This window comes from Chelonoidis abingdonii, chromosome 11 (genome assembly GCF_003597395.2).
Source record: "Chelonoidis abingdonii isolate Lonesome George chromosome 11, CheloAbing_2.0, whole genome shotgun sequence".
Classification (NCBI taxonomy): domain Eukaryota; kingdom Metazoa; phylum Chordata; order Testudines; family Testudinidae; genus Chelonoidis; species Chelonoidis abingdonii.
Window position 1 is genome coordinate 27,247,064 of NC_133779.1, and position 21,112 is coordinate 27,268,175.

The 21,112-nt window shown below is 47.2% G+C and overlaps 1 protein-coding gene across 2 annotated transcripts in view; it reads left to right on the forward strand.

The window, feature by feature from the left end:
- Window positions 1-21,112, forward strand: part of LONP1 (lon peptidase 1, mitochondrial) — a 46,518-nt gene that overhangs the window by 23,124 nt on the left and 2,282 nt on the right. For both annotated transcript variants that reach the window (XM_032776579.2, XM_032776578.2), the window contains 9 exons: window positions 796-1,016; window positions 6,673-6,811; window positions 9,139-9,317; window positions 13,280-13,367; window positions 14,380-14,502; window positions 15,197-15,313; window positions 15,644-15,784; window positions 15,871-16,036; window positions 16,785-16,993. In XM_032776579.2, coding sequence (XP_032632470.1) covers window positions 796-1,016; window positions 6,673-6,811; window positions 9,139-9,317; window positions 13,280-13,367; window positions 14,380-14,502; window positions 15,197-15,313; window positions 15,644-15,784; window positions 15,871-16,036; window positions 16,785-16,993 — 1,383 coding nt within the window. The remainder of the gene's footprint in view (window positions 1-795; window positions 1,017-6,672; window positions 6,812-9,138; window positions 9,318-13,279; window positions 13,368-14,379; window positions 14,503-15,196; window positions 15,314-15,643; window positions 15,785-15,870; window positions 16,037-16,784; window positions 16,994-21,112) is intronic.

The window sequence follows — 21,112 nt, forward strand, 5'->3', positions numbered from 1 at the left end:
TTAGTCTTGTGAAGTAGAAACCTCACTAATTTGCATTAGTTACTTGGGTATGCGTTGTAGATTAAGAGAAAGTGGACAGAAATTGAAGGAAGTGTAGTATTTTTGACAGGTATACGTCACTTTTAATTTACAAAAACTTCATATTGCACATGTAAATGTTCTATGGCTTTAGTTTAAATGAAGAATTGTATACACACACTGAAAACAACACAATTGTGTTTTAAAATAATATACATTCAAGGGAGGAATCCTAATGATTCCTAATGTTCTCTTTTAAAAATAAGATGACATTAAAGCAATGTGACTCCAGTTATTGTTTAAAAAAAAAAAAATCTTATATTTAATAGCTGAGCAACAAAGCCAATGTGTGTGCCATTTCCTGTTAAAGTGAGTTATATGTGACTGACTTTTACAAAACATGCAAGAAGGGTACGAAAGGGATGTGATCTAGATATTGGAGCTTTGAAAGGGCCTCGGTTCTAGTTCCAAGAGCTGGGAAATAGATGATGCCTTGTTAAGTTGCTGGAGCCACCTTTGTTTGTAAACTTGAGCGCATGTGACAGAGAAGTAATTGAAATGCAATAAATGTGAGACTCCACAATGCCACTCTTGGTCACTTCTTAGAGTAGAGCTACACTGCAAGTGCTTTCCAAGGGGTATTTGCATCTTCTCTTGCTGGGGAACTCCCAGTTCATTCAGATCTCTCTGGAAAGTGGTTGGAGGCATATGGTGTTGGGTCGGGGAGCAGGGGGCTTAGTTGTAACAGGTTAAAGTTACTGTACTCATTGTGTCTAGGTTGAGGAGAAGATCAAGCAGACTCATCGCAAGTATCTTCTCCAAGAGCAACTGAAGATTATCAAGAAAGAGCTGGGCCTAGAGAAGGAGGACAAAGATGCCATAGAGGAGAAATTCCGAGAGCGGCTCAAGGATCTGGTAGTGCCAAAACATGTCATGGAAGTGATTGATGAAGAGCTGAACAAACTTGGTTTGCTGGACAATCACTCCTCAGAATTCAAGTGAGTGCCCACTGGTGCTGTGTGCAATGAGGATTAATTAGAGCTGTATTTGAAATGTGTGCAGTGCCACAGGGCACCTAGAGCAGTGGTTCCCCACGTTCTTACAAAGGGATCCTCCAACTGCCTTTTGTCTCTTATTGTGACTCACCAATAGAGTGTGTGTGCGTGCACCTCTCCCCCCACCTCCTTCTCCTCTGCTTCCTAGGGATGCCATTTCGGTGGTGGGGAGGGGACACCTTTCAGTGGGAGTCCACTAGCCACTTCGAACAGCTCTTAGACAGCTTTTTAGATTTTAACCTTCAAAAAATGCATTTTGGAAGCAGTGCCCCCAGCCCTATACTCACCCCAAGTCACCTGGCAGCATCGGGCACCCCCAACCATACCTAGCAGCTGCCCCTCCCCTAATCGCACTCTGCACCATGTTTCAGTGAGCTTCCCCCTGCTCCCCCCAGTGTCATGAAGGGGCCTGACTCTCCTTGCCCCTCTTGACATCCCAGCCCCCAGCGGGTACTGGCTGATCAGCAGCTGTTTCTGGGGTCTGTGGCTGTCCGTGGCTCCTGCCTGCAGAGGGGTGGTGGCACATGGAAGGGATTCCCCACCCCCTTCAGGTGCCCTGCTCACCTGGATTGGCACCCCTGCCCCAGGTGCATGGGAGAATCCCCCTTAAACCCAGAGCTGTGGTGACTAAGAGCACTGCAAGCCAGTTAGGGCTTCCCAGTGAGGGCAAAGCTCTGTGAAACACCCTGGGGGGGTCCACTCAGAGCACTGTACTCAGGTCAGCTCCCCAGATCATTTCTGGGGCATGTGTGGGGCAGGAAAACTACAGCAAAGAACAGATTTGTCAGACATATAGAGGAACACAATTTGTTAAGGAAGAGTCAACATGTTTTTTGTAAAGGGAAATCATGCCTCACGAATCTACTAAAATTCTTTGAGGGGGTCAAATGCACACTTGGACAAGGGGGACCCAGTAGATATAGTGTACTTAGATTCTCAGAAACCCTTTGACAAGGTCCTTCACCAAAGGCTCTTAAAGAATGTAAGCTGTCATGGGATAATAGGGAAAATCCTCTCATGGATTGGTAACTGGTTAAAAGATAGGAAACAAAGGATAGGAATAAATGGTCAGTTTTCAGAATGGAGAGAGGTAAATAGTGGTGTCCCCCAGGGGTCTGTACTGGGACCAGTCATATTCAGTATATTCATAAATGATCTGGAAAAAGGGCTAAACAGTGAGGTGGCAAAATTAGCAGATGATACAAAATTACTCAAGATAGTTAAGAATATAAAAGGATCTCACAAGACTGGGTGACTGGGCAACAAAATGGCAGATGAAATTAAATGTTGATAAATGCAAAGTAATGCACATTGGAAGATGTAATCCCAACTATACATATAAAAGATGGGGTATAAATTAGCTGTTACCACTCAAGGAAAAGATCTTGGAGTCACTGTGGATAGCTCTCTGAAAACATCCACTCAATGTGCAGCGACAGTCAAAAAAAATTAACAGAATGTTGGGAATCATTAAGAACGGGACAGGTAATATGACAGAAAATATCACATTGCCTCTAGATAAATCCATGGTACACCCACATCTGGAATACTGCATGCAGATGGAGTCATGCCATCTCAAAAAAAATATATTGGAATTGGAAACGGTTCAGAAAAGGGCAACAAAACTGATTAGGGGTGTGGAACAGCTGCCATGTGAGCAGAGATGAATAAGACTGGGACTTTTCAGATTGGAAAAGAGCTGAGTAAGGGGGATGTGATAGAGGTCTATAAAATCATGACGGGTGTATAGAAAGTAAATAAGGAAGTATTATTTATACCTTCTCATAACTCAAGAACTAGGGGTCACCAAATGAAGTTAATAGGCAGCAGATTTAAAACAAACAAAAGGAAGTATTTTTTTCACACAACGCAGTTGACCTGTGGAACTGTTTACCAGAGGATGTTGTGAAGGCCAAGACTATAACAGGGTTCAAAAAAGAACTAGATAAGTTCATGGAGGACAGGTCCATCGATGACTATTAGCCAGGATGGACAGGGATGGTGTCCCCCTAGCCTCTGTTTGCCAGAAGCTGGGAATGGGCGACGGGATGGATCACTTGATGATTACCTGATCTGTTCATTCCCTCTGGGGCACCTGGTATTGGCCACTGTCGGAAGATGGATCTTTGGTCTGACCCAGTATGGCTGTTCTTATATTCGTATGGGTGGTGTGGGTCTGAGATGGGCTCGTGATGGTAGTGGTAAACCCTTCCCACAACCCTTTGGTTGGTTAGGACACCTTGCTTGGGGAAACACTGACCTACAGTGTGGGGATTGCTCTCCTTGCTCCATAATATTGTTCTCTTTGCATTGTGTAGAACAGGGGTAGGCAACCTATGGCACAGGTGCCGAAGGCAGCACGCAAGCTGATTTTCAGTGGCACTCCCACTGCCTGGATCCTGGCTACTGGTCCAGAGGGCTCTGCATTTTAATTTAATTTTAAATGAAGCTTTGTAAACATTTTGAAACCTTATTAACTTTACATACAACAATAGTTTAGTTATATAGTATAGACTTATAGAAAGAGACCTTCTAAAAACGTTAAAATGTGTTACCGGCACGCAAAACCTTAAATCAGAGTGAATAAATGAAGACTCCGCACAGCAATTCTGAAAGGTTGCGGACCCCTGGTGTAGAATCAGTATCCAGAAATGAAAGGGTAACTTAGCTCTCCCCTGTGGACTTACTGTAGATCCTGTAAATAATTGTTCCGTTGATTTCTGTTTTTACTGTGTCGATTTACTTTCAACTATTTTCTTTGGGAGTTCTAGAAATCCATTTCTTACAACCTAATGGGGTGAGCAAGGGTTATGTAGTCCCATCCCCCATTCCTCAGTACAAGTCTCACACAGTGCTCTCATGCTCACTCCCTAAGCAGCTCAGCTTTGGCTCTCAAAAGAGGGCTCTAGATTTCATGAGAAACAAGAGGCTAATCTGTCACATGACAGTTGATCAGCAACATAACTCTTGTTAATTGATTGAAAATGCTTGGGCAGGATGGGAATTGCAAAGGGCTGAATCACTCTTGCAACATAATCTGTTACTCATTGATGTGGGCTTTCAGGAGCATAGAGCAGTGATTCCACACTTTTTACTAAAGGGGACCCATCAACTATATTTGGTCTTTTTGGAGACTCACCATTTTATACATACAGTGTGTGTTCATGTGCGCGCACACATACATACACCCTTCCTCTGCTCCCTGGGGTGCCATTTCAGATTTCAGAGTGGAAGCAACTTTCAGCAGGGGTCCAGGGACCAGTTAGGAGAGTCAGGAGCCATCATTTGGAAAACACTGGCATAGATCACCCTGTGCCCAAGCTTTTGGGATTTCACTGAGACCAAGGCTCCATTAATGCAAAGCAGCATTTTGTGTAGTTGTCACACAGTGAATGCCAGAGCATCTCTTTGCATCTAAAATATACTAAATATTTTTGCTGGCATAGAAAGAATTCTCTGCCTTGCCATGCTGGAAACCCATCTTAGATTTCCAGCCCCAGTATCGTGGTATCTGGACTGTGAGCACTGTGCTTGACTTCGCAACCTTAATAATGTTCTTTTCACATAGTTCTGTTTGCGTGCAGTTTCCTAGTTTTAAAAAAAGTAAACTAAAAAAACAAATTCCTTCTTGTGGCATTATATTGATAACCCACATGGGTCATCAGCAGGGTTGGAACCATCAAATCTGCCACACAGACCTCTTCCACTTGTGCTGATGGAGAACTGATAGTAGTAGTAAGCTGGTATCCTCTGCGTGGACCAGCTCTAGAGGGGAAAGAGATGCACTTTGACGATTAGTTTCACAGATGTTTGCTGACAGCGGAGGAATGACAAGATTCATTCCGTTCCAGGCTCTGGAGTAGCGTGTGTCCTAGTGGGCATAGACTTTGCTGCTGCCAGTTGCCCTCAAAAGTGTGAACCCTTCTGTCCAGTCCTGTCTCTTCCCCACTCCTGTCTTCTCATTGTAGTTCCAGTGTCCTTGCCCAGCAAGACCTAGTCTTCTCACTCCCACTCTGTCTCCTTGCCTAGCCAGTCCCAGTCCCCCATCAGTTTCTCAGCCAGTCTCTGTCCCTCACTCTGGCCTCCAGTCACCTATTTCCCATTAGCTCCCAGTCTCGGTCTCAGGTGCCTCCTCCAAACTCAGTGTCCCATCTCTTCTCCCTTGAACCTTGCAGATCTTTCTCACAGTCTCTTTGCCCAGCTAATTACAGTTCTACCCTTGTATTCCAGTTCCTCATTAGATCTGTCTCCCTTACCACATCCACCACATTTCCTTTCCCCATCTTACTGGTTCAGTCCTAATCTCCTTGCCCAGCTAGTCCCAGTCCTCCCTCACCAATCGTAACTCCTCATCCAATCTTGTCTGCCTCAAGTCCCTGCTTCAAAGCATGTGGGTACTAGAGCTTTTAAAAGAAGAGGTTGCTAAAATTCCTCACATAGATGAAACAATGTGTGTTCGCAGAAATGGCTGAACCTGTTTGGCTGAAAAATTCAGCCTGAGACAGATACCCAACATGTAAAACTTCAGTCTGAAAGGTTAAGGTTTGCAACATTATAAGTAAGGGTAAAGAGTCTTTTAATGGGAAGGGTCAGGCAAACTTAATAGGTGGTGCTGCCCATCCCACCTGTAAGAAAACATGGAACATTAATATAGAAACTGTTAAAACTGTTCAATGAATGTTCTTCAGGTAGCAGAATCAAGCACCTTAAAATTAGGAAATGGCAGACTCATGTTTGCTTGTGCAACTTTAATTCTGCCTCTTGTTTTTCTGTCCGACTTGCTGAATGAGGCAGAGGTCCTATGGAAAAAAAATAGTTTGTGACCATGTAGTTAAACTGTATGGGGCATACACAAGGGCTCAGATTTAATGTTGCAGGGGCCAGAGTAAATCTGGTTTCCTAACGTTTGAGAACTTACCGTTGCCATCTAAATAATGTGCTTTTAAACATATTTTATAATTTCCTGTGTGTGTATTCTTGGGTGGGGAAGAACCCAAACTTACTTATCACTGTAACAGCTCTCACCTCCCATCATGCATTGTCAGCCAGGTTTGAACTGTAAATCATCAGTACATACAGAAGCACAGACAGCTACCACTTGAGCTACAGGACTAACTGCATTAACTGACAGCAGGAGAAGGCTCTTATCCCAGAGGGAGTGAGGTGGGCCATGGGAGACAGGAGCCGGGGTGAGGGGGGCAATGGAGGGAGGTGCTGTGACTTTCTCTCTGCTCCCCAGTAGCTAAAGGTGCTTGGTCAGGAGAAGCCCAGCCTCTAAATCTGCCTTGGCAGCTGGTACAGTGCTATCTGCTGCTGCTCCAGTGGCAGCATTAGCCCAACCTCAGAATGTTCATGTGCAGTTGTTATTTTGGGAGGCTGCCAAAATCTCCCTGCACGATGCAAACAGAAGAGAGGGGCAATTTTTAACAGTTTGTTTCAGGCAAACTGAACAGAACAGAATTTCAAGTGACAGAGAGAAGACACTTCCTATACACCCCCCATGAGTACAGTTTAAATCCCACTCATCTTAATGAAACTCTCTTTCACTGGTGTGTTGGTTTTTGCAATATTGACTGTTTTGATTGTGTGCTGCTGCCAGTGTTACCCGGAACTACTTGGATTGGCTGACGTCCATCCCATGGGGTAAATGCAGCGAGGAGAACCTGGAGCTAACCAGAGCTCGGGCAGTTCTGGAGGAGGATCACTATGGAATGGATGACGTCAAGAAGCGAATTCTGGTAAGGCAGCGTATGTCATTCTAGGTGGCATTGTGCAGCTTGGCTCATGGCTCTCTGTACAGTTTGTTTCCTCATGTGTCTAATGGGGGAGATGCATGAGCCTTGGTGGTGTAGGATGGGTAGCGGCATATTTTAGTGGCTCTGTCTGTATAAAGGTAGCAAGGGTAGTTTGCTTATTACTGTTCAGTGATCTCAAACTAGAGCCCAAGATTTTTGTTCCCCCTCTGTTGAATTGTCACTGACATCTAAAACAGTGGTTCTCTATGTGTGGGGCACATTCCCTTGGGTGGGGGGGGGCCGCAGAGGAATGTTCAGGGGGGCATGTGGCCAGGCCCAAGGCAGTCCTTATAGGGAGTGGGGAGGGAGTGCCACACTTCCAGCCCTGCTCTGCCCCCCGACAAGCTCTGCTTCCAACCTCATTCAGGCCCTAGTCCTACTCCATCTCCAGGCCCAACTCCACCCTCACTCCGTCTCCATCCCCAAACCAGCTCCGACCCCAGTCACAGCTTCACTCCGGCTCTGCCCTCATCCCCTCTCCACACCCAGACCAGCTCCTCCCACATCCCCAGCTCAGCCTTCAGCCCAGGCTCTGCTGCTAAGGAAGCCTTGGCTGTGCAGTAATGGAAGGGGGGCGTGGACAGATTCCGTTACTGGTAAGGGGAGGTGGGGAGCGGCGGTGGCAGCAACTGGAAAAGATTGAGAACCACTGACCTAAAAGATTGTTGTTCTGATTTTAAACCGCTGTGTACCATTTTGCCACTGGTGGGGCTGAGCAAATGCGAAAACGCTGTAGGGAAATAGTTTCCTGATTAACATTTATTCACTGCCCAGAAACATCATTAATGCAGAGGTCAGGTTTACCAGCCATGCCTCATACCTTTCCAGAATGTAGAGTGCATCTCTATTTAACCCTCTAAAATCCAGGAGAAACAGAGCTTAAGGTACACACCAGGTTGCCCTTCCACCTTAGCTACCTCCTGCAGCTGGAAAAAGCTACTGTGGATATACTGCAAGTATGTTGCAGCAAGGCTGCCCTATAATAAGCAGACATGAGAGAAAACTATATAAACGTACCATTTTTTGTGTTGTGCTGTGTCCCACAGAATTGCATTGTCATTCATCTGCATGCATTCCAACTGCACTGCACAGTATTAGGGTGGCTGTATTGATTGGCGCAGGGGCCACTTGCATCAGGTAGCCACAGCTCACACTGTGATATGAGGATAGGTGCATCCGTACCCAGACACAGCAGACACGTTGTTTCTGCACTGAGTTATGTGGGTTGTGCAAGCAGAAGAACACAGTGGCTATTTTTGCCATGGTAGCACACTGGTAACCTGCATTGCACAGCACTGAAGGGCAGGGGTGAACACTTTTCTTAAGGACTCCCTCTGGGACAAAGGGTAACTGTGGGGTGGGCTGTGCAGAGCAGGTTGAAGTGGCTGAGCATAAGCAGGGAGCAGCCAGCTGGTGTTCTTTAAGCTTGCCCTAAATGAGACTTTTGCCTTTGTGAGGACACAGTCTGACCATTTCTTGTACTGCATCCTCACAGTGCTCCTCCTCATTGGAAAGAATAGTGTTATCACGGCTGCCAGGGCAGTTGAGGTTTCATTCAGAGGACAGAGTTCAGACTGTAGGGCAAGGATGGTGTATACCTTAACTATCTGGGGTACCCTGTGCTCAGACAACCTCAAACCACTTGGAGGCATGCTGCTCCAGTGTGTTGTGGACACACAGACCCACACTCTGTGCAGCCGCCATCTGTTACAGCAGCTTGCTAGAACTAGAGAACTGTGCTTCTGTAACTGAATGAAACTGAAAAGGGCTATGTCCTGCAGAGTGAAACATGCAAGTATTGGTCCAGTTTCATTTTGTAGCAGAGGCAAGACATTTTTTTCTCTCTCTCTGTAACAATGGGGAGTAGTTCAGGAACACTGAACAGTAGGAGCGGAGTGCACACTGAATGGGGGAGGCAGGTAAGAACCAGTGGGGGTAGGAGGGAGGCATAGAATCCCACTCCCTAAGCCATAGGGGAGAAGTGGCTCCATCCCAGCAGACAGTGGAATGACGGGGCTCCATATATAGTTGTCAGCTCCTTGCCCCCAGCCAGGAGAGGATGTGCCATAGGATCTTTACCAGCTCTCTCCTTCAAGGTTAATCTGAGGAGCTATTTCTTTCCTATCTCCTTGGGCATAAATGGTGTCAGGTAAAGTCCTCCAGCCCTGCGTTACTGAAGAACTTCCTCACGGTAACTGTGATGTTCTTTTTCTCCTGGCTGAATGTGGGGCTGCCCAGTACTTGCCTGTAATGCATCTTCTGTTCATCAGGAATTCATAGCAGTCAGCCAACTGCGAGGATCAACCCAAGGGAAGATTCTTTGTTTTTATGGCCCTCCAGGGGTTGGCAAGACCAGCATTGCCCGCTCTATCGCTAGAGCCTTAAACCGAGAGTATTTCCGCTTCAGTGTTGGAGGAATGACTGATGTGGCAGAAATCAAAGGACACAGGTCAGTTTAACTCAAGAATTTCTCACCCCAGTGAGTTTTTATCAACCTTTACAGTGACCCTGCTGACGATGAAATGTGCATGTAATTTAAATTCCCATAGTCAGGGGCAACAGTTTTGTATAATTTTTGGTGGTGCCAAGAATGGGTCCAAGTCCCTCCTCCCCACACCTGCCTTGTAAGCCAATATATATTTTTAAAAATAATGTCAAAATGTGAGGGCTCTGGGTGGGGTGTAGGAGGGGCTCAGGCAGAGAGTTAGGCTGCGGGAGTGTGGCTGGCGATGAGGGTTCACAGTGGAAGAGTGGGCTCAGGGCTAGGGCAGAGGGTTGGGGTGAGGACTGGCTGGAGGTGCAGGCTCTAGGATGGGGCGGGGCCAAGGATGAGGAGTTTGGGGTGCAGGCTGCCCCCAGCTAGGGCCAGAGAGAAGGACTCCCTCCAGCCCTCCCCGCACTGGCAGCAGCGAGGTCCAGGGAAGGGGCCCCCCTCTCTCCCCCAGCAGCACACTCACCTCGCACCACTGTCACTGTACACGCTCCTAGGACCCCTCTCAGGTCCAGGAAGCCCCTTCGCCTCCCTTGTGGTGGGTGCCAGGAGGGTTGCCATCATATGTGCGCCTCCTCCTCTGCTGCTGCCCCTCACTGGGGGTGGGGGATGGGGCTGCCCCTTGCCCAGCGTGGGGCAGGAACAGTGACTGTGGGTGGGGGACCTGTGTTGGTGGACGTTACCGCCAGAAAAGGGAAGGGTCCATCTGTCCAAGGCAGAAGGGCAGGGTCAGGGTCAGCCTGGGTCAGCCTGACCTGGCACTAACGGTTGGAGAGTGCTAGGACCCTGCGGCTGCAGTTGATGCTGGGAGCTAGCAGAGCGCAGCAGGGGGCAGCTGCCCACTGCCCAGGGCACAGGCAGGGACGCTCGGGGGAGGCATGCAGGGGTGGCAGGCGGGGCCAGGGGAGAGACTTGGCTCCAAACGTTCCTGGAGCCAGGACCCTGGGCCCTGAATATTGCTGGAGCACAGACACCACGGGCCCATACAACTCACCACCCCTGCCCATAGTCAAGAGAGGGATCCTATGGATACAGCAGATGATTTGTCTTTTGGAAGTGATTAAAGTGATGACCTCAGTAGGATTTTAAAATAAACAAAACATTAATGAATAAAGATTTTTCTTTTAAAAAAGTACATCATGCTGTCTGCTCCTCTCTGGCTGTTCTATAACTTTTCCCCAAATACCTTTCCAAGTACTCTATGTAAGGTGCTGTTGACTAAAGGATGTAGCCGATTGTTTGACTACATTTGCAGTTCATTCTTAAAAATGTTCAAGACCAAGTAACGAAACGTAGCCAAACGTATTGCATAAAGACAAAGCAGAACAATTCAAAATGGAAACATACAGACTCTCTTTTGGGAAGCAAATTCTTGCAGTGTGTTCACTTTTCCAGAGAAGGTGTGCTTCAAGGATATACGGGTGAGGTAATATCTTTTATTGGACCAACTTCTGAAACTTGTATTTCTCACCAGTAGAGGTTGGACCAATAAGATATTCCCTCACCCACCCTGCTTCATAGATACACATTTCAATTAGCAGTATTTATACCAGCCACTAAAATCCAACTCACCAGTTCATAATAATTCCTTAACTTGTTGTTTTGTTCTGTACTTTTCTTATCTTGGTTTTGGACTCTACACTCCAAACCAGTTGGGTGTAGAGATACAGTCCAGCAAGTGCTAGGATGCAGCATTCATGTATCTTGGCTTTGACAGGCTTCCTATCTTCCAATGCCAAAGCTGACTTGAGTTTTGCAAAGTGTTGTGGGATACTTGCCATGGGTGAACAGGATTGTGGGAACATTCAGTTAATGTAACTTCCTGAAACCTATAATATATAAAATCTATATTAATACCATGCACATAATACCTATGCGTAATATGTGTGTATTGGCTAACAGTGCTTAGACACTAGCCACATAGTATTAATAACCTACGCACGTGTCTTCAGCACTATTTATTAGTAAGTGATATTTGAACATACCACACAAAGCCATCACCATTTCATAAGTGTATCTAAATCCAGGAACTTAAATTTTTAAACACCCTAACCTATTTTGAAATGCATCTGAAATGAAACTTCAAAGACCTCAGCCCTATTTGCAGTGAAGCTAGAAAGCTCCCCAGCATAAATGGTGACACCACTGAATGATGGTGAGGTGAGTGATGCCGTTCAGATATGTTGGAATGTGGTTACGTGTTGGTGTTGGTATGCTCAGGGCTTCTGTCTAAGGAATGATTTTAAGATGAGGACAAGTCAGTCAGCTTGGGAAGGACAAGAACAAGAGGATTCCAAATAAACCAATAAGTGAGTGCACCAGCCTGGCATGTGTTCCCCTTCTCCTGTAATACGGAACTGGGGGCAACACTTTTAAAATAGCAAAACAAAGGGCAACTCCTGCAGAGTAAAATTTACTTGTGAAACTCCCTGCCTCAAGATACCCAGGGAGAAAGAAGTAAACATATTTCAGAGGTTCTTAATCCTGCTGTGCATGAGTGGTTTCTTCCATCCAGCATTGATGACTCAGTTACCCCTCATTTGAAGCCTCTGCTTCTTCATGGATACTAGTTCCTTCTTGCTGAGAGTGCCAGTTATTCTAATGTGATTTATCCCTGTAATCCGACTGAGACATCCAGTCCTTTGAGGATTAAAACAAAAGTCCCAGCTAAACAAAATGATGTCTTGCCTCCTCCTGAGCACTCTAGCTGCACCTGGACCTGAGTGCACTGCTTAGCTCTAAATAGTTCTTCTTCCCTTTGTTGCAGGGGTTTCTGCCCCACTTCTCTCAGTGGATTTGTATCCCCCTCTCCACTATGAGCCCCCTGGCTTTGGACCCTCAACCATGGGTAAGGGTATGATTCTGTCACGGAAGTCATGGATTCTGGGATTTTCTGGGACTTGTTTGGCAGTGGCAGGGCTGGAGTAGCTGTCAGCCCCAGGGCCACCAAAGCAGCGGCCCCAGGGTGAAGGAGTGGTCGGGCTGGGTCAGCCCCCCTGGGTTTAGAACAGTGGCAGTAAGCCCCTGCCACAGAAGTGGCAGCAAGGCTGGAGCAGCTACTGGCAGTTCGCCCCTGGCAGCACACTGATGTTAGTGTGTCCCGTCCCATCCTCCACCCCCGGGTATTTTTTGTAAGGGTCAGGAACAGGTCATGGGCTTCTGTGAATTTTTGTTTACTGCCTGCAACCTGTCCCTGACTTTTACTAAAAATAACTGTGACAGAATCTTAACCTCAGCCATGGGCCACCATCCTCAAACTCAAAACCGTTCTGGTCCACTGCTTCCCAGGGCCACTTCCTATGGTGTCTTCTTCCCTGTCTGTGTATATATGCAGCCAGGAAGCCTCCACTGATCCTGCCTTCCCCAGATCATGGTCCCTGGGGAGCATCCCAAGACAGTAGTGCTCATAGTGAGAACAGGCTGCCCTATCTAATTCCCAGCAAGTCTGTCTCTCGTCACATGCTCTCTGGGAGGCAAACTGGAGCCATGTGAGACTGAGCCCAAACTCTCATAAAGGGCCAGCTCACTGTGTGGGTGCAGGTTGATCCTCCAACTCAGGGTATAAAGAAATCCACTGCTCTGCCCTCTCTGTCCCAGGTATAAAAAATGCATTGAGATTCTCCACAAAATACAATGGAATGAAAACCAGTTGTCCCAAAATACAAAACAAACTTAAGAAGTAAAACTGCTGTCCAGGCAATTTCTCCAAACATGTATCTAGCCGTGACCGCTTTTGGAACTAGGCAAGATGGGTTTTTGATGGGGATGCTATTGAGCAGTCATTGAGAATATTCTTGACAGGGGTAAAAAAAAATGAATCGCTACCTCTTAAGCACATTATTCCCTCAACTGTATGATATGTTGTCTGATATGTGCACGGCCCTATTTCTCTTTCCTGAATATGGTCTCTCATAAAACAGGAGGACATATGTTGGAGCAATGCCAGGGAAAATAATCCAGTGCCTAAAAAAGACCAAGACAGAAAACCCCCTGATCCTGATTGATGAGGTGATGTATCTGATCTTTCTCCTAGCTCTTCCCCAGGTTACAGGGAAACTCCAAGGGTAACTTTTCCAAATCTCCAAAGTCCCATTGACTTTCAGTGAGGTTTGGGCTCCTAAGGCACTGAGACAGTTAACCCAAATGTTTAGTCTCCTATCATACACATTTCAATTAAGATTGCTGTGTTAAGGCCTTTCAGATCAAAGTCTGGCTTGCTACTGCTCTCTGAGCCCTTGAACACCCAGTGTAATCAGCCAGCACCCACATACACACACTCTCAATGGCAGACTCAGCATAGGTGGTGAAGGGGGTGCCTGGGCACAAAACCCCAATTTTTCTTCTGGCCCCAAGGGGGTGGGGAGGAAATTCTTCTAGGTTGGATTTAAAGCAGTGGCATGAGGGGTAAGAAGCTTACCTTGTCAGCATCTGTGCTGATCCTGATTCACAGGCAGTTAGAGGTCTCCTGGTTGTCAACCCAACACTTTCCACTAGCATGAAAAAATATTTCAAGAAGGCAAACAGTATATAAAGTTGCAGTATAATAAAGTCAAGATAAACCCATCACAGACCCTAATGCAGTTTCAAATGGAGTTGATGACAAGTCTTGCATTTGGCAGTGTGATGTTGCATTAGTCCATCAGAGCAGACACCACTTTCAAAGAAAGAATTGGGACTACTGTAAGTGGCCACTCTTGATGTGCTGCTGCCATACATTTTTGTTCCTCCGGACATTTTAGAAGTCCCCGTGGGTCACTTCTGTACAACTTTTTTCCTGTGAGTACTAACAACTGCCCCATTTTTTGCCAAGCATGCTATTTCCTAGAGGCCATGAGGACAGGGTGCTGCCGCCGGGGTGCACCTGAGTAAGGTGGTCTTAGTGAAGAAGCACAGTCTGGTGGAGCAAGGGTTTGAAACAGCTGCTCGTCATAAATGCACTCAAATCTTTGCAGTAAAAATGAATCATGGTATGAAGCTTTTCATGTTACTACATTTTCTTAAGTTCTTCTGTCACTTGTAGGTGGATAAAATTGGGCGAGGCTATCAAGGTGACCCATCCTCAGCCCTTCTAGAGCTGCTGGACCCAGAACAAAACTCTAACTTCTTGGATCATTACCTTGATGTTCCTGTAGATTTATCAAAGGTATCGTTCAACTGGATGTTTAAAATGGAAGTTTACAAATATATTGAGATGCCCCAGCCATTAAAACTGCTGAGGATTCAGTGATCAAGGCAATAGGATAGAATACACTCTCTGGGCCAAGGGAGATGTGGTTGAGACACAGGGGGTTCCACATAAGTCTTTTTGACTGGAGTTGATTGTGGGTCCAAACCTGTACACACTGTACTGAAAACGTTCCATCTAACTTGGTAGCTCCCAGTCCTGTGGGTGCCTGAGCCTTGGACTGGGAGCCAGCTGTACACTGCTGTCACAGCATCATCTGCCAGCTAGTGAGCATGGGGCCTCCTCTTCCACTTCTAACTGGCCAAAGCGGGGCTTGCTGTCAGTGACAGAATGCCAGTGCCCTGCCTATATAATTGCTTCCTGAACTGCTGCAAGGGAGACTTTCAGAGTGGATGTTCATCTGGGTTTCTTCCACATGCTGCTGCCGAGGTCCCTGTTCTCTAGTTACAGTGGCACATGCCACTTCCCCATGCTCCCATCAGAGCATTCTGACTTCCCACTGCGTGCTGTGGGATTCATTGACTTGAGGGCAGAGAACAGCTTGCTCTGGAATCTGACTTCCCAACAGTAGGGGATAGAACTCAAGGACAGAGTAAAGTGAAGCAGCATGCCAATGAGAAACACCTAACCAAGCTTATCTTGTCATATCCAGGTGCTCTTTATTTGTACTGCCAATGTGACAGACACCATCCCAGAGCCGCTCCGGGACAGAATGGAAATGATCAATGTGTCAGGATATGTCGCACAAGAGAAACTTGCAATTGCAGAGGTGAGAAGCTATCTCATTAATGATCCATTAGGTGCTGCTCTGCACAGACTGCATCAAATCACAAAAAAGGGTATTTTAGCCGAGTAAATCTGAGCATCTGCTCTGCACAACCAGTCAACTTGGGTACAGTGTTCAAGGGAACACTGCCACGTAGAACAGGTCCAAAACAGACCTGTTCTCCCAGCTGGATAATACTGGATTTCCAATTAAGACAAGTCTTAGGCATGTCTAGAAAGTATTCATTGAGCAGAATGAAGTTGGGTGAAATGGGATGACCAAGCATTCAGTTGTGGGGACTAAAAGGAACACATAGTGGTTGATTTCTTTCAGAGGTACTTGGTCCCTCAAGCACGTGTCCTGAGTGGTTTGGATGAAAGCAAGACCAAGATCTCATCAGATGTGCTGACTGTTCTCATCAAGCAGTACTGCAGGGAGAGTGGAGTGAGGAACCTGCAGAAGCAGGTGGAGAAGGTGAGGGTGCTGTGAATGTCAAGTCATCCTCTGTGTGCTTTCTGCCTTGGCAGCTTTCTGCAGTAACTAATCATTCTCTTGCACAGGTGTTAAGGAAATCTGCCTATAAGATTGTCAGTGGAGAAGCAGAAACAGTTGAGGTAACCCCTGAAAACTTGCAGGACTTTGTTGGCAAGCCCATCTTCACTGTGGATCGGATGTATGACCTCACTCCTCCTGGAGTGGTGATGGGCCTGGCCTGGACAGCTATGGGTAAGATGCAGCTGCAGCAGAGTCAATGGGGGATTAGCAGGGTGGGCATTTGTCATGGGTGGTCATGCTTCCAGGAGAAACTCACTTCCTTTTCGCCAGTTAGGCAGAGTTACTGGTGCTGAATGGTTAGCAGCAGTTGGGGGCTGAATTACTGCTCCTCTGAAGTTTCCAGGCCTTTTTTCTGAAAGCAGCTGTGCAGGAGAGGAAGTAATATGGCCCCCCTTGGTCCAGTGGGGAAGCCTTATTAGCATTACTGAAACTTCCTCCTGTGGCTACTTTAGCTCCTGACTTGTTCTCTGCTGAAAGCTGGTACTCATTTCTTCTCTCATATCAGACCCCTCTTGGCTTCAAGCCAGTGTGCTGCTTCTCCAAGGCTTCATATTGTGGGAGGGACTAATTCTGAATGTAAAGATTTTTGTAGCATGCATGTATGAGCCCGTTATCTTCCAGCAGCACGATGTGCTACCTAGGTACACGAACACTGTGCCCTATGGCATATGGACTGTGTCTCACCAGAGACCTTGCTTCCTTATTTGAGTGCAAGAAGCATGGGGTGTCCCTCTTGCCTCATCTAAAGACTGCTGCTGTATACCAGTGTTCTGTCAGAGGGGGCTCCTGATAACCCAGAGCGTTTGGTTATGTGCAGAGGAAAATATTCACCAAAATTAATATGGAGTGGTTGGCACAAGCTGCTTCTAGTCCAGTTCTTGTTGGATCTTCTAAAGATTCCTGTATTCATTTTTCATAGGAGGTTCCACTCTATTTATTGAAACATCCCTGCGGCGACCCAAAGACAAGGAAAACAAGGATGGGTCCCTTGAAATAACAGGACAACTGGGAGATGTGATGAAAGAGAGTGCCAAAATAGCTTACACATTTGCACGAGCTTTCCTGATGCAGAAGGAACCCACCATTGACTTTCTGGTGACCTCCCACATCCATTTGCATGTGCCAGAGGTAAAGAGACCCTGGGTCCATGGGGGCTGTATAAGGACCTAGACAGCTAGAGCTGGCATGTAGAGGTAGAGCCTCTTAGCCCAGTTGCATGCACTGTGTAGAAAACCTGCTTTCAGCAGCAATACCTGAGTAAATTAAAAGATGGCATTTTCCCTGGCAACTCCTGAAGATATTCACATGAGCTTTGCTGTCAGCTCCTTTCCTCAGCAAGCACATGGTGAGGTGATACTATTCACACTGCTCTTTAGCCAGGATCACTTTTGGGGGCAGTATTGTCCCTGTTGGGTAGATGGGGGAAAGCCAGGCACAGAGGTGAAATGACTTGCCCTTTGAATAAGCGGTAGCCTGAAAACTAGAAGACCTGGGTTCAATTCCCTGCTCCATCAGAGTCCCTGGGAAAGTGAGCTTGGAAAGGTCACATGGGTAAAACTTCCATCTTCACAGGCCTCTAACTCACACCAGGTATGTGTACACTTTCCACAGCAGTGAGCCTCCCTGCCTGGGTGACAGACTCAGGCTTGCGGGACTCATGCTAGCTGGCCTGGAACTGTCTGTGTAAAGGTTGCAGCACAGGCCAGAGAGCAGACAAGGGGATCGGCTGCAGAGCCCCAGCTCCAGCCTGACCTAGAACCTCAGAGTGCCTTCTACTCAGCTGGTTTTAGTGTGTTTGCGCAAGCCGTCCTGGGCAGAGACTGTTGACCTAGGCCACAGGCTGTGTAGATGTACCCTTAGTGTTACCCTGTGTCTCGCTCCCAGGCTGCACAGTGGGGATAATAGCACTTTCTACCTCCAAGGCAGGCTGTGAAGATAGCATGAGGCGCACAGATACTATGGTAATGGTAATGGACCATGCTTGAGAGAGAAGATACTTGTGCTATCCTCAGACCCTGAGTTCTGCTTGCAAACTGCCAGATTTAACCCAGGGACAAGGTGTGCAGTGTCTCTTTGGAGGCAGTGAACTTAACACCTGTGAGTGTCCAGTAAGAGGGACTAGACACTGCAGAGAGATGGGACTGCGGTTCACTGAATGCAAGGCAAGATTTGTGCTGGCAGTCTTGAGGAGCTGGCTGGCGAGGCAGACAGACTGGTGTGGCTGGGAGCTGTCTTACAGTTGAGGCTCCAGTAAAGCTGTCTTGCTAAGTCAGAGAGATAACACGGTGGCTCATGGGTCTGGTTATTCTGAGAGTGTCACACAAGGACACTCAAATACCTGAGAAAACTTGCTTCAGTACAGGAAAAAAAAACCCACTGACTGCACACCACTTGCCACTCCCACTTGAACCCATACAGAATATCATCAGTTACAGCCCATACTTGATGGGGACTGCATCATGAAAGAAATCTTTCCTGAACCCCTTCTTCTAGCCTTGAAGCAACCCAACCCCACCCCCAACCTGCCGACTGACCACTTGTAGGCAATTCAACAGGTGTACCTCAGCCTTCCATATGACAGCCCACGTGTGTCTGAGCCTGTTGGGTCACATGTCCACTTGCACCCAGGTGGTCCAATTTGCCAGGTTGCACTTTCTCCCTCTTCAGATGTGACTCAGAACAGTTTATCCCTCTGCCCTGCATTCTCTGTAAAGGTAGATTCGCCTTCCTCCACCAGTTCTGGAGTCCTTGCGTTGGTGGGAGTCCCCACCCACCCAGTGTGTGCCAAGGAGTCCCAATCAAGTGTGCCAATCAAGTTGGAGGTTACCAACTCTTCCTTTCTGGGTTTGGCGGCACATTTGGACTTGTTGAGGATGCAGGGCCTGTGTCTGGTAAAGGAAGCTTCACTCCATATCAATGTGTTAGAGCTCCAGGCCATCCACAGCATATGTTGTGCCTTCCAGGACTGTATCAGGCATTCAGTGGTTCACATACTCACTGACAATAGCACCATGGTATACTGTGTGAACAAGGGGAGCCCACTCCCGGTCACTCTGCCTAGAGGCAATCAACCTGTGGCAGTTCTGCATTGAAGAGGACATCACCCCAGTAGCTGTCCACTTACCAGGGGTGCAGAACCATCTCAGAAGGATCTTCTCCCTGAACCACAAATGGCCCCTGAAGGTTTGTATCCTTCAGATTATTTTCACAGTGTGGGGCATCCCCACAATAGACCTATTTGCGGCAAGGGAAAACTGGAAGTGTTGCCTGTTCTGCTCTTGGGCTGGGACTCGGCCCAGGCTCCCTCTCCAACACCTTCCACTGTAGCTGACAGTCGAATGCTGTATTCCTGTTCCAGACATTCCCCAGGTCATCGCCAAGCTTAAGGCGGATCAAGCCAGACTCATCCCAGTTGTCCCGGCATGACTGAGACAGTAGTGCTGGTTCTCAGATCTCCTTGTTCTGTCAGTCCAGCCTCCCTGCCACTTCTCCATCCCGATGACCTCACACAGACCACAGGTACATCTGGTGATCAGCTCCGTTCACCTGGCATGGCTGAACGAGGAGGAAGAGCATAGTTCAGAGGCTATTCAGCAGGTCCTACTTAACAGCAGGAAGTCTTTCACTAGGATGGCCTATTTAGTGAAGTGGAAGAGGTTTTTGGTGTGATGCAGAATCTGTCCGATAGGGACTTCCATCCAGGACATCTTAGAGTATCTGCTGCACCTTCAGAAATTAGGGTTGGAACTTGGCAGCAATATCAGCGTTGCATCCCCCTATCCAAGGGAAATCAGTGTTCTTCAACGCTATGGTGATGAAATTTCTGAAAGGATTTCTTCACCTGCATCCTCTGGTCCGAGAGCCTGTCCCGTTGTGAGGCCTGGACACGATTTTAACAGCTCTGATGGGGTCTCCATTTGAGCCTCCTGCTTCCTGTCCACTGCCCCTCATCTCAGAAAACTATATTCTTGATAGCCCACCCTTGCCAGACCCTGATGGTGTGGCCTCCTTACACACAGTTCTCCAGGAGTAAGGTAATGCTTTGGCCACACCCAAAGTGGTCTCCCAGTTTCATCTGAACGAGGCTGTATATTTGCCTGTTTTCTTCCCTAAGCCACATTCCTCGACAGCGGAGCAGCGCCTCCATATGTTAGACGGTGTCTAGCCTTTTATCTGAACTGTTTTATGCTTCACCTCACCTGTGCATATCCTATGCAGACCACATGAATAGATGTGTTCTCTGGACAGACCATCTCTCTAGAGGGATAACATCTTGTATCAGGACTGTGTATGAGATAGCATTGGCAACATCTGCTCAGCAGATATGGACCCATTCGACGAGAGCACAGGCAACGTCAGTAGTCTTCCTTAATGATATTTCCATATACATTTACAGGGCAGCCACATGGTCATCCATAGGTATGTTTTATGGACCAGTATGCTATCACTGCATCTTCCAGAGAGGATGCTACTGTGGAAGAGTGGTCCTGTGATTGTAACTCTGATAGACACCGAGCCCCACCTCTACAAGGGAACTTCTCGTGAGTCACCTAGTTGGAATACGTGTCTGCATCTCCTCAAAGCAGCAACGGTTACTTACTGTAACTGTGGTTCTTTGAGATGTGTTGCAGATGTGTATTCCATGACCCACTCTCCATCCCTTCTGCACTGGAGTCTTCCCTGGTGCGAAGGAATGTGGGGGTCGGGGCAACTCCATAAAGGAGGGACTAGGCATGAGGTGCGAGTGCTGCCCGTCTACAGGTACTGCGAGGCAAAAGTCACTGGCATGCATGCATGCCTATTTGGAATACACATTTGGAAGAACCAGAGTTACAGTAACTTTCTCTCTCCTGGCACTGTACCTCTGCTAAATGCTATTGAGGACTAGCCTTGTGATCTCAAGACTCTTCTTTATTCCCTCTCTGGTAAGTAGTCACACAGGTTGTAAAGCCCCTGACCTGGCCTATCCCCACCTCCTGAGCAGGGTGAGTGGGAAAACAGGTGTTTAGGTATGTCATGTAGGATACAAGAAAGTGCTTACATCTCTTTGAGTTTCTAGATTACTCCTCACCTCTAAGTGCATCCAGAATCTGTGGTATCTTTAATCCTAGTGTCCTATGTCTTAGCACAGAGGTTTTCAACCTTTTTTAATTTGTGGACCTCTAAATTTCAAATGGAGGTGGAGGATCCCTTTGGAAATCTAAGATGTCTCCCCCGGGTCCATTGACCACAGGTAGAAAACCACAG